Here is a 12782-nt window from a genome sequence, read left to right as displayed (position 1 = left end):
GTACACACTAAACAGTACATAGTACACACAGTACACAATACATAGTGCATAGTACACACTAAACAGTACATAGAACATAGTACACACAGTACACAATACATAGTACACTGTACACACTAAACAGTACATAGTACACACAGTACACACTAAACAGTACATAGTACACACAGTGCACAATACATAGTGCACTGTACACACTAAACAGTACATAGTACACACAGTACACAGTACATAGTACAGTACACAGTACACACTAAACAGTACATAGAACATCGTACATAGTACAGTACAAAGTACATAGTACACTGTACACAGTACACAGAACACAGTACACACTAAACAGTGCATAGTACATAGTACAGTACACAGTAAACACTAAACAGTACATAGTAAATAGTACAGCACACAGTAAACACTAAACAGTACATAGAACATAGTATAGTACACAGCACACAGTACATACTAAACAGGGCACATTACATAGTACATAGGACATAGTATGCAGTACACAGTACACAGTGGACAGTACCTAGTACACCTTGCATGGATTTTACATTTACATTCACATTTAGGGCGTTTAGCAGACGCTTTTATCCAAAGCGACTTCCAATAAGTACATTTGTCATAAGAAGTGAAACAATATATCACCGTCGGTACAGTAAAGACGTTCACAGAACCAAGTGCAAGTACTAACAATCGCCAGGCTGACCCCATTCCCTGTGGATGGTGGTTAGAGCACTGTACACAGTGCATGGCCAATACATCATGAAGTGCATGTTGTCACATGGCACATACAGTACGTGAAGTGCACAGTTCAGGGCTGTGATCGTGAGGACAAGATCACACGTGCACATGACCGCGCACGTGCACGGTACAGCACAGCAGCTCCACCGTCTCTCCACACTTCTCTTCATGTCTCTTTCTCTCCAGATCTGCCTCTCTCTCTCTCTCTCTCTGGTATTGAAAAAACACTGAGGCATATATTCATGCATGGATCTGAGACAGCCGGGCGAACAAAGAAATAGAGAGAGAGAGAGAGAGAGAGAGAGAGATGAGACGAGAAAGAAAAAAAATCGGGATACCAACTGAGACAGAGATAGAGAGAGGGAGTGAGACACAGATGGAGAAAAGAGAGACAGAGACAGAGGGATGGAAAGACAGAGTGAGGACCAGGAGAAGTAGCCATGGAAGGATTTGGAACGGGAATCGCAGGATGATTTGCGCAGATAAATTGTTTCCTTTGTGGATTCGGATGTAATCTTGCTGAACGCCTGCCATATTTGGGCTAAACTTCACAGCCGTAAAATGGAGCCTCAAAATCCGGGCTTAGATTTGCGCATGTGTGCATCCATGTGTGTGTGATTGCACATGTTTGCACACATTTGCAAGTGCATGCCTGTGTATGAATGTGTGTGTAGACACGTATCCCTTGTGTGTGTGTGTGTGTGTGTGTGTGTGTGTGTGTGTGTGTGTGTGTGTGTGTGTGTGTGTGTGTGTGTGTGTGTGTGTGTGCGTGCGTGCATGCGTGTGTTTTCATGTGTGTTTGTGTATGCAAGATAAATGTGTCCAAACTGAGCACACAGGGCAAAGTGACCTAGTTATTTTGCTTCACAAGGGAGCTGTAGTGATGATAACAGAGAGAGATCTTCCAGTCCTATACACACACACACACACACACACACACACACACACACACACACACACACACACACACACACACACACACACACACACACACACACACACACACACACACACACACACACACACACAGATGGTCAAGCATGGGAAAAGCGCAAATACTAGTGATAGATGTGTCTGTGGGCGACCTTATTAGACAAAAAGGAAATTGACACAAACACACACACACACTCACACACACAGATTCTGTCGACAGGCAGACACACAGACACAAAGACACTCCCACACATGCTACAAGCAAATATATTTGCACATGCATTTATTTTCGCTCTAATGGGTTTCGATGTGCATTAGGACCGGTTTAAGAGGTGAGGAGAAAGGAACAGAATCGTTTAAAATGGGTCACGACCAGGTTGAGAGGCGGGTCGCGGCCCGACACACTCACTGGAATTGGTGACCCCTTTGTTACTCTCTTTTGGGTCCCGACGTGAGAAGCCGCAGAACCCCCTGGTTCATAGGAACACAGTGTTCTCTACTACACTGTTATCAGGACTGATGGGATTCTCAGCTCTCCAACGGCAGCAGCGTTGGTGATAACACGTAGCGTACCTTATGGTCACCGCGGCAACCCCCTCACCCGTGAAGGAGAATTCATAATCGGCCACTCTTAGTTCTGAGACACACACGCACGCACTCACGCACACACACACGCACTGTTTTCCGGGAGATATTTTGCATGCAGTGTATTATGTTCTATATATCTGCTGAGTAGCGTCTCTTGTTGCAGAGAGAGAGCGTGGAGCTTCCTGTAGCGGCTTTTGAATAATTAAGAGCTCCAATCTTTCTGAGAGAGAGAGAGAGAGAGAGAGAGAGAGAGAGAGAGAGAGAGAGAGAGAGAGAGAGAGAGAGAGAGAGAGAAAGAACAAGGCTAAAACATTCCCTTTTCCTCTGATCTTTCCTGCGGAAAATGTACTTTATCTTGTTACTAATGATGCTACATGCAGGCTACGTCCAGGCTACATACAGGCTATATGCTACATGCATTCTATTTTGGGCTACCTACAGGCTATGCACAGACTACCTCGATGCTACATCCGGGCTACGTCGGAGCCATTACCAGGCTGCGTACAGGCTATTGATTCACCAAAACCAATGGCCTTGTTTCATATTAGCACCTTCCATATGCTTATATCACACATCCCACACACACACACACAATACACAGTAATAATTGCCTTGGAAGAAAGAAAGACCCATAAAGAGAAAGAGAAAAAGAACCAGCGAGAGAGAGATCAATAATGAAACAGAGAGAGAGAGAGAGAGAGAGAGAGAGAGAGAGAGAGAGAGAGAGAGAGAGAGAGAGAGAGAGAGAGAGAGAGAGAGAGAGAGAGAGAGAGAGAGCAGAAGAGAAAGAAGGGAAGAGCCAGAATAAGAACAATAGAGGCAGAAACAAAGAGAGCCAAAGAAGCCAGAGCCGGCGCAGCAGAGCGCTGAGCCCAGATCAAAGCATGCATGTAACATGTCGATGAATTAGCCTAATGCATCGGGGGTATAAATAGCCGGCGTGGAACAAGCCGGTTGACAAGCGAGACGCAGCGCTACAAAGAGCCCGGGCCCGGACGCCACCCCCTGCCCCACACACACACACACACACACACACACACACACACACAGACACACACACACACACACACACACACAGAGACACTCCCCCCCACCTCCACGTCCACCGCCATGGAGGGTACATACAGCTTGCTTGGGTTTCATTATTGTTTTCATCGTGCCTGTTTAGTCTCATTTCGCTTGGCCGTCCCAAAGGGCGGTGAAAGTAACGCTCGCAGATTGCAAACCGGTTGAAACGTGTTTAGTTCTAAAGAGGGACGAAGCGTTGTCCTCGTCTACTAGATCTATCCGTTTTCCTTTTTTTTTCTTTCATCCAACGTTACATTAATATGGAGCACGCAGGTGCCCTTTGGAAGTGGAAGTCATGCAGACTGTGGAGCTGGGTGAATATGAATATGAGCACGGGGGGGGAGACGCCTCGGGGGGGGGAGATGCCCCCAGGGCCGGGGGAGACGTCCCGGGGGCGAGGGAGACGCCCTGGGGGGTCAGACGCCTGCATCACCGGGGACTCTGCTCCGGAGGAAGACGATTCTGACCCAGTTCAGCCAACGTTCACCGTTTCACGTGAATCCTGGCAAACGTCGATATGCACCGCGATGTGTGTACGGTCAAAACTATAATTCTGCTAACCTCATCTCTCGAGTTCCTTCTTAACTCCCCACACACCTTTTACACTCGCGGCACTGTTTGGGAGTTACACTTTGGACTTGTTCGGCCCCACTTTTCAGACTTTTGTTGATAAAATCATCTGCTAAACGACTCAATAAGTAAGTGTATCCTAATTTGTGATTGCATTGTCTATCTCTAGCCCTGAATTTCCCCCCCAAAAAAACGAATTGCTATGACATTCAGATTTTTGCACCACTTACTCCAAGGAGTCCTAATAGTACTCATTAGTCCATTTGGGTTTTGGCCAGGAAGGCCGTCTCCCTTTGGGATCTATGGGAGTATTTTAGTTGTGTGGTTATATGGACCCATTCTTAAGTACAATAACAGAGGACGGAGTGATCCCATTCAATGTTCCCACACACCCACACGCAACCGTCGTCACAATGAGCTGAGCTTGGCAGCATTAAGTCCACATTTGTCCAACAACGCGTACAGACCGCGATCATTTGGGAGACCTGGGTTGGGACGAACTGCTCCTCGGTGCGCCACACGAAAGCGTTCAGCGACGCAAACGCCAGCTGTCACATTCGCCCGAGACAGATTCCCATTTCGGGAGGTCTGAAGAAGGTCTATTTGTAGCGCAGAAAGACGAGCCGCGGAGAGCGGGCGGAAGGCTGAGATGTATCGCGATGCTGACGCTGCAGATAAACCGCGTCGGCTGCACACACACACACACACACACACACACCGCCTCGTTTAAAGCAGGATCCCAAAACGATGTCCCGTTAGGCGGTGTGTGAGAACAGATCAAAGACTCAAATTGGGCGGCTCCTGCAAAGTGCTGTACAGGTCTTAGACCCTCGGGCGGTTTCATAAAATGCCCTGATGGAAACAATGAAGGATTAAGGTCAGAGCACACAAACCTCGCTGGCTTGTTATTTCTTGCGGTGCAGTATGCAATGTGTGTTTTTTCATAGGATAAGTCTGGGATTCTGGCCTCTGATGGGTTAAGAAGGGATCTCCTTTAGATCGTGTTTCGATTAGTCCTAGCTGTTTGCGGGAATTTAACCCTAACCCTAACCCTAACCCTGGTTAGGGTAAGGGTTAGGTTTAGGGTTAGGGCTAGGGTTAACCCTTACCCAAACCCTAACCCTAACCCTAACCAATCGGAGGAGAGCCATTCTAACCTAATCAGAGGCGAGAATCCCAGACTTATCCTATGACGTCTCTTCCTGTGTGTGGAGGGGGAAGATCTAAGCGATGATGGGGGGGGGGGGTTTACCTGCAGGCCAAGGGGTTTCCACCGCACGTTCCTGAGCAGGGCGGGCGTGGAGCTCAGCGTGTTCTGGGGCCTCTTCTTCAGAGTGAGGATGACCCCACACGGGTCCTCTCTCAGGGCGTTCACCAGGTTCTTCAGCTGCCAGCCCACCTGGAGAGAGCACACACACACACACACACACACACACACACACACACACACACACACACACACACACACACACACACACACACACACACACACACACACACACACACACACACACACACACGAGACAGAGCATAAGATTGCCATTGAGAACGTGACACACAGCTCTCGCCCTGAACAACAATCACACAAACCAGACAGTTGTATCACAACAAGTACCATTACTGTCAGAGAAGCTTTGATCAAAAGCGACGTAGAATGCATTTTGGATACTTGTCATAGGGTAGGGGTTAGGACGTTTGCTCAAGGATACCGACAGGTAGATTGTGGACGTTGTAGTTCCCATCTAGATCCTTTCAGCTGGGAGACAAAGGCCCTAACAACTAGAGCATCCAGCCACGGTCCATAACAGCAGCGCCTATATCTCTTTGCGGGGGGGGGTGGGGGGGAGAATCTTGAAAAGCGAGCACACACACTCAAAGCAAAAATAATCTCACACATGCATGTAGTCACACACCTTGTCCACGCCTGGCACTGAAATGCATCATGGGTAATCCGTCACAAGGAACAATCAAGATGAATTGAATGAGACGACCGAAACCTTGTTCCCAGCGTAACGTGACCATAGATGGATACGCATCGCCATCGAATGAACTGTACCGAGGTTCAGTAGCACGTGGCCATGTGATTGCTTGCACAATTACGTCGTCAGTGCAGCCCTGTACCTCTTATCCGAGTAGTCACTGAAAATGGGTGTTAAGGTGAGTGATCGTCTATGTTAGTGGGCTTGCGGTCCTTGGTCAGTCTCGTGAATCCACGTACACCATCTGATTACATACATTCATTAGCCTGGGAATCCAGACCCACATCTAGAAAGCTGTAGGGTCTGGCAAGGAGTAATGAAAATGGAGGGGGGGGCGGCACCAAGCACGCATTTGAAAATATCACTGCACGCAATTGGATAACACTACGACCAATCAGAAGAATACAAGGGGTGACGTATCCAGACCAGCGGAGCTAAGCAATAGATAAGACTTGCCGTATACGATCGGTAAAACAGCAACACCTTGGCCCGCCTATATCAGATACACCGATGTGATTGGTTAATGTTCTGGGTTTGGGCAATCGGGGAGTGAGTATATTGCTCGTTCCCAGAGTTGCTTGCTGAGAAAATTCAAGTTGTGCTCTCGCGAGAACTCTTGATTTCCCGGGGTATACATTCATACCTTCTTGTACTTAAATGTTTACATCAACATTTCACCTATCAAGTATTATATTAACCTATATTAACCTAACCTAATCGTTGCCTGACGTCCATCATCCAAGTGGCCCCCTGGTATGTGTGAGAGTTCTAGAGCTGCGTACAAGACTCCCCGCTCAACACTTTATCACCACCACAGCACTTTCTCCCAAGCATCTGCACAACAATAACAAACAACCGCAAACTACGGAGTCCCACCGGGGCCAATTGGTCTGCAAACACTGTCTTTCTGATGCACAGGATGAATCGGCTTTTAGATTGTCCGGGTTTCTAATGAGGAAGCATCGCACAAGAGATTTAAAGAGAACAACCCAGAGAGAGAGAGAGAGAGAGAGAGAGAGAGAGAGAGAGAGAGAGAGAGAGAAGAATAGGAGGAAGGTGTGGCGTGTTAGTGCTGACGGTAGTCTTCCCAGGCGGGCCTGGATAAACAGTCTCCGGGGTTCAGAGCTCAGTCCATTGATTGGTGGCATTGGTCTCAGCTGCTGCAGAGGCCACACACATGCACACACGTGCACACACATGTGCACGCACCATTCACAATTCATCCGCACACGTTCTGCATACGTAAAACGACTCTAAATCTGAAAGAAAAATATATAGCTATAGCTCTTGATTCAAAACTGTAGCACTTTTACTGTCGCAGTTTTTTTATTTCACAAAACAGAATGTACTGATTCCTGATTCTCGCAATTTCTGTGATGCATCTCGACGGTTCAATGCATATACTGTAAGTTGCGTTGGATAAACGGGTCAGCTGAATGAATGTAATGTAATGCAATTGAATGAATACTATGCTTTACGTACGTATGTGCCGCAAACGCAGTGCACAAACATACACCGACATGTACACATGTACACACACACACACACTCACACACACATCTTCAGCATGGCGGTTCGGTTTTCTGTTATGACATTATTCAAGATGGGAGAATGTCGCAGCGTGGGCCTCCAGCAGTCCTTTCCTCTCTCCTTTTACCTTTGGTCCAGTCAACCAACAACCCGACAGATCATTCAAGCTCAAACAACTCTGTCTGTCTGTCTGTCTGTCTGTCTGTCTGTCTGTCTGTCTGTCTGTCTGTGTGTGTGTGTGTTCTCTCTGTCCTCTTCCCAGTGAGAATGCTTTTGTTTTGCAATGCTCGATTTAAAATGTCACCGAAAGCCTTTCAGCGTTGGAAAGTCTTCCCCAAACTCGACGACGGGTGCCCCGGTTAGACTCTGAAGCCTCACGTCGGTTACTGCGGCCCTGCATCGTGGTGCCGCGCGGCTCACAGTTCAGTTCAGTTCAGTTCAGTCCAGCACTACAAAATAACTTAAGCACGCCTCTGTTGAAATCCCGCTATGCAAATATGTAAAGCAGAGGGGAGAGCATGCAGGGTCCTGCTAAAATCGCAAAAATAAACTGTCAAAAAACCCTGGCAGAGAGTTAGGAACGATCTCCTGGGTCTTCATTAGTAAGCCAGATGCTGTTACCTCGGCATAATTATACTGCCTCTCCAAAACAATCAGTTTTGTTATCCGAGGAGCAAAACGCTCCATATTTTTGCACTCCAAAGCTGGACTTAAAACTGTACATCTGTGGCGCCGTGTTTTTGTAGCAGCTCATGCCTGAGCGTGGCGGCTCTGTCAAGCTGAAACACACAGGCACAGCACGCGCCCAGCGATGCCAGGCAGCAGCCACTCAATATTCACGCCAATTTGGTACAGATTCTTGTCCCCGCTCCAACACAGACGAGCATTTGCTTTGACTTCATCAGCGATGCGCGATAATTCAGCATTTGTGACACTCCAGTGTGGAGAAAAAGCCAGGCAGTGTACTGTATTGACCTGAGATCTCCCTTCACCCCTCCCCCCCCCCCCCCGACCGCGGACCTAATCCTTCCCTCCATTTTCCTCTCTGTAATATCAACATTTCTCCGGATCCTCGCTCTTTATCTTTTTCCTCTCTCTTGGATCCTCCATCCCTCGTCTCTGTCGCCTCTCTCTCTCTCTCTCACTCTCTCGCTCTCTCTCTCTATCCTCCCCCCCCCCCCAGAGCGGAAAGTGGAAGCTGGGGGGAAATTATTAGACGGAGGATGGGAGCCTGACGTGTCGCCCTATGCACCTGTCACAATGAGGGGTGAGAGAGAGAGAGGGCAAGGGAGGGAGTGAGGGAGCGAGAGAGAGAGAGAGAGATAAAGAAAATGAGTGAGACCGAGAGGTACAGAGAGAAAGAGAGAGAAGGAGGGAGAGAGAGAGAGATCGACAGGGTTTGAGTGAGAGACAGAGAGGTACAAGAGAGAGGAATTAGAGCGAGGTAGTTAGAGCTTGAGAGAGTGATGAATTACAGGGGAAGGGAGAGATCAAGACGAAAAAAAAAGTCAAAGAGACCGAGTGACGGATAACCCTACTCTCAGCTATCACTCTCTCGCCTGCCAATCATCTCCTTCGCTGCCTGCTTCATGCATGCTCTCACAGGAGCCAACCTATCACAAGCCATGTGGAAATACATGTGGAAAAAAAAGCCTTTTCCTTTCCTTCAGCTTCCTTGCACACACACACACACACACACACACACACACACACACACACACACACACACACACACACACACACACACACACACACACACACACACACACACTATGACCAGTCACTGTTCCATATAAGATGGCTGCCTATTAATCCTATTCTGTCTAAGCATAGAGGTAGGTAGGCTATTAATGTATTCATTTATTCTAGTCTGACGACACCTCTTGCCCACACGAATCAAATCAGAGGTCGGGTCAAGGGTTACACTGGGCGATGGGCAAAGACTTTGAAAGATTTCAAAGATTTGAATAAAATCGGGTCCTTTGAGTCCATCCACATCGCCGCAACTGTCACAGTTAGTTACAGCTACGCCGCTCACATATTCCCGACCGTTTAGCCAGCTAGCTTTGCGTACCATTAAGCGTTAATGGCGACTAGCCCCAACCCTCGACAAGCACCACGAACAAAAACAAACAAACAGTCAAACAGGACCCACGACACACACACACACACACACATACACACACACACACACAGCTGGCCAGCATCGTTTGGGCTAAATAGCACATAGCACGGAGCTGATGTGGGGGAAGCTATCCTTATCCAGTTAGTGAGCAGCTAGGGCGAGCACGGTGACTCACCACAGTCTGGTGGTTGACCTGGATGACCTCATCTCCCGCGTGAATCTTCTTACACAGGTCTGCGGGGGACTGCAGGGAGACAGGGGAGACGGGGAGGTGATAAATATGTGCGCTAAAGACAGGTGGTGTATAGATGGAGATAAGTTGATCTATGGTTTGGTTTTACACTCTTCTGTTTGCCACTCTCTCACGCCTGAACGTCCCATTCCCGGGGATTAATACGGTTGTGTTATCTTATCTGTGTGTGTGATACCGTTTCAATAGGAGGTGCAGGATTAAAGGGTTACATCTCGAGACACACTCAGTTACCGGAGGGACGGGGGGATGACGTCTGTATCTGTACGTACGTTTTCTGTAGTTCCGGTGATGACGTGGAGTCCATCGTATGTGGATTTGATGTACATTCCCTAATACACAATACAAAACACACACACAAACACACACATACATACAAAGACACACACACACACACACACACATATATAAACACACACACACACACACAGTATTCAGTGCATGTCACATAAAACAGAATATACGTATGTACGTACAGATATGTTTGTACATATGTTATGCCTTTGAACGTGACATGTATATGTGTATGTGTGTGTGTGTGTGTGTGTGTGTGTGTGTGTGTGTGTGTGTGTGTGTGTGTGTGTGTGTGTGTGTAGGTGCGTCAGCATACCAGTCCTTCACTGGGCATTATGCTGGTCAGGTGGACAACCTCCAGGTGTGCCGACTGGGAGACCAGAGAGTCTGAAGACAGGGAGATGATGTGGTCGCAGATCCCAGCCAGGGTCTTACACTGCAGAGGAGAGAGGAGAGAGGAGAGAGGAGGTCAGGGCTGCTGACTCCTGGCACAAAGGCTCTTCGATTTGGCCCCTGCTTCTTATTTCATTTGAAGGTGCCGTGACACGCCACCAGGTGTGGTGTGATTAGCCGTTGCAAGCCGTTTTGGAAATCTGCCTCTTATGACATCATAAGGGGCAGAAAGTGGGCGTGTCCACCGAGATGTGTGCTGTGATAGATCAGTCCACCAGCCTACCCAGTGGACAGTAGCAAACGTTGCTCATCTATCCGTCACACATCTAGGTGGACCCGCACACCTGTGATGTGTTAAGGGGCTGATTTCCAAAACAGCTTGTAACGGCTAATCACACCACACCTGGTGGCATGTCATGGAACCTTTCATTTCATTTATTTATTTAAAGGACAGCGCACATTAAACGACATAATCTGTAAATGTGCCAGTGTTAGCCAGCAGGCTAATTTTCAACTTAGTAACATGCATCTGAATATAGGCCGAGTCTCTTTGGATCAATACAGTAACCTTATGCATCTGTTAAATAACTAAATAGTGATAGCAAACATAGAGAGACATGAGGCCTGGCTCAGCTAGGTCAGTGTGACCTAGCTGGAGGGGGGGGAAAGCATAAATCATTTTGATCAGATTGTTCCACATCGCCTCTCCCATCACTCTTCAACGCAAACTGGGTCCTGTCCCCGAGAGACCCCCACGCAGACAGCACTTCATCAATACTAGCCTAGCTGCCGCCACTACGATGCTATGCTCTAATGCTATGCTTTGATGCTATGCTATGACGCTACAACTGTGATGACATTCTTTTTTCTTTTTTTTTTACAATGATTTTAAGCAGTAAAAAATAGATTTGCTCTGTTACGTAGCAAAACAAGATGAACATGATGATAATGTTGATAATGTTGATAATGTTGATTGAGCATGATATCTGTGATCATGTGAAGTTCATACTTCATATGTTTGAAATGGATACACGTAATACCCGGTTTAACCCTGATTTGACAGCCTTATGACGTGTGACCTTTCGGACAGATGCAGTATGGTTCTCGGTGGCGAGATTAAAATGGATATTGGCTCGCCATCATGACCATAATACCAGATTATAGATATTATTTACCATATGTAAAGCGCAGATTGTTTCTTTATTCCTTGCTCACACATGCAACCCTGTTATGCATGAGCACACTCACACACACACATACTCACACACACACACACACACACACACACACACACACACACACACACACACACGCATACATACAGTAGACACACACACACACACACACACACACACACACACACACACACACACACACACACATACATACAGTAGACACATACACACACACACACACACACACACACACACACACACACACACACACAATGAATTATCACAGAGAAAGAATAAAATAAAATACAGAGGTCGATAAAAATGCAGCCAATTCAAGTGAGTTTCTTTTACACACACAGACAAACACTATGTTTGTAAATGTATACAAGGTTGTATACAAAGTATTCTCTCCCATTGTATTGCATGCTGGTATGGGCATTCCAAAATCACCAACAGGAACAAATTGGGGAAGATTGTTAAAACCTGGTGGTAAAATCATTGGTAAACAATAGGTGGACATGTACCAACTATATCTGACCAGATGAGCACAGAAGGCAGACAAGGTTTGCATGGATACAACCCGTCTACTCTCAGTGTAACTCAAGCCGTTCCCTTCTGGTCGTACAGATAGATACCCAAATGTTAGAACATACCGAGCAAAGAACTCATTCATTCCCATGGCGATAACCCAATTAAATAATATGGGGGGAGAGGGGTATGACTATAGGAATATTCATAGTACTGTGCAGTATTTTAATTTATTTATGACATTAGTCCTTCTAGGGAAGTGCGATATACTCCATTTTACTGTACTTCATTTATTGATGTGTGTATGTTACGTGTTAAATAGTGCTGTAGATGTCTGGGTCAATATCTGTGTTGTGGATTATATGTCAATATGCCTGTACTGTACAACAAATTGCCTCTCGGGGACATTAACGTTTTCCAAGTCTAAGTCTAAGCCTAAGGATCAGCCTGTTTCCCATCACTTTGGTCTAAAGTGACTGATGCAGACAGCCACCAGTAGCGAGCGTGAGAGCGTCAGCTATTGCATCCGGTCAGAGCTGTACTGTCACCCTGAGGGGCAGCAGATCCCCTCAACGTTCGTCCTCTAGAAGGCCTGTTTTTTTTTT

At 46.9% G+C, this 12782-nt stretch overlaps 1 protein-coding gene across 1 annotated transcript in view; it reads right to left on the bottom strand.

The window, feature by feature from the left end:
* The window catches only part of LOC311370864 (connector enhancer of kinase suppressor of ras 2-like), a gene marked incomplete at both ends in the record, with an annotated part of 34121 nt that overhangs the window by 9537 nt on the left and 11802 nt on the right, over positions 1-12782 (bottom strand). Inside the window, 4 exons of the mRNA XM_084489163.1 lie at positions 5133-5302; positions 9713-9781; positions 10060-10119; positions 10398-10517. Of these exons, the coding sequence (XP_084345289.1) occupies positions 5133-5302; positions 9713-9781; positions 10060-10119; positions 10398-10517 (419 nt within the window). The remainder of the gene's footprint in view (positions 1-5132; positions 5303-9712; positions 9782-10059; positions 10120-10397; positions 10518-12782) is intronic.

This window comes from Micromesistius poutassou (assembly GCF_964030765.1).
Source record: "Micromesistius poutassou genome assembly, contig: SCAFFOLD_2410, whole genome shotgun sequence".
NCBI lineage: Eukaryota > Metazoa > Chordata > Actinopteri > Gadiformes > Gadidae > Micromesistius > Micromesistius poutassou.
This window is presented reverse-complemented; position numbering and strand designations above follow the sequence as displayed.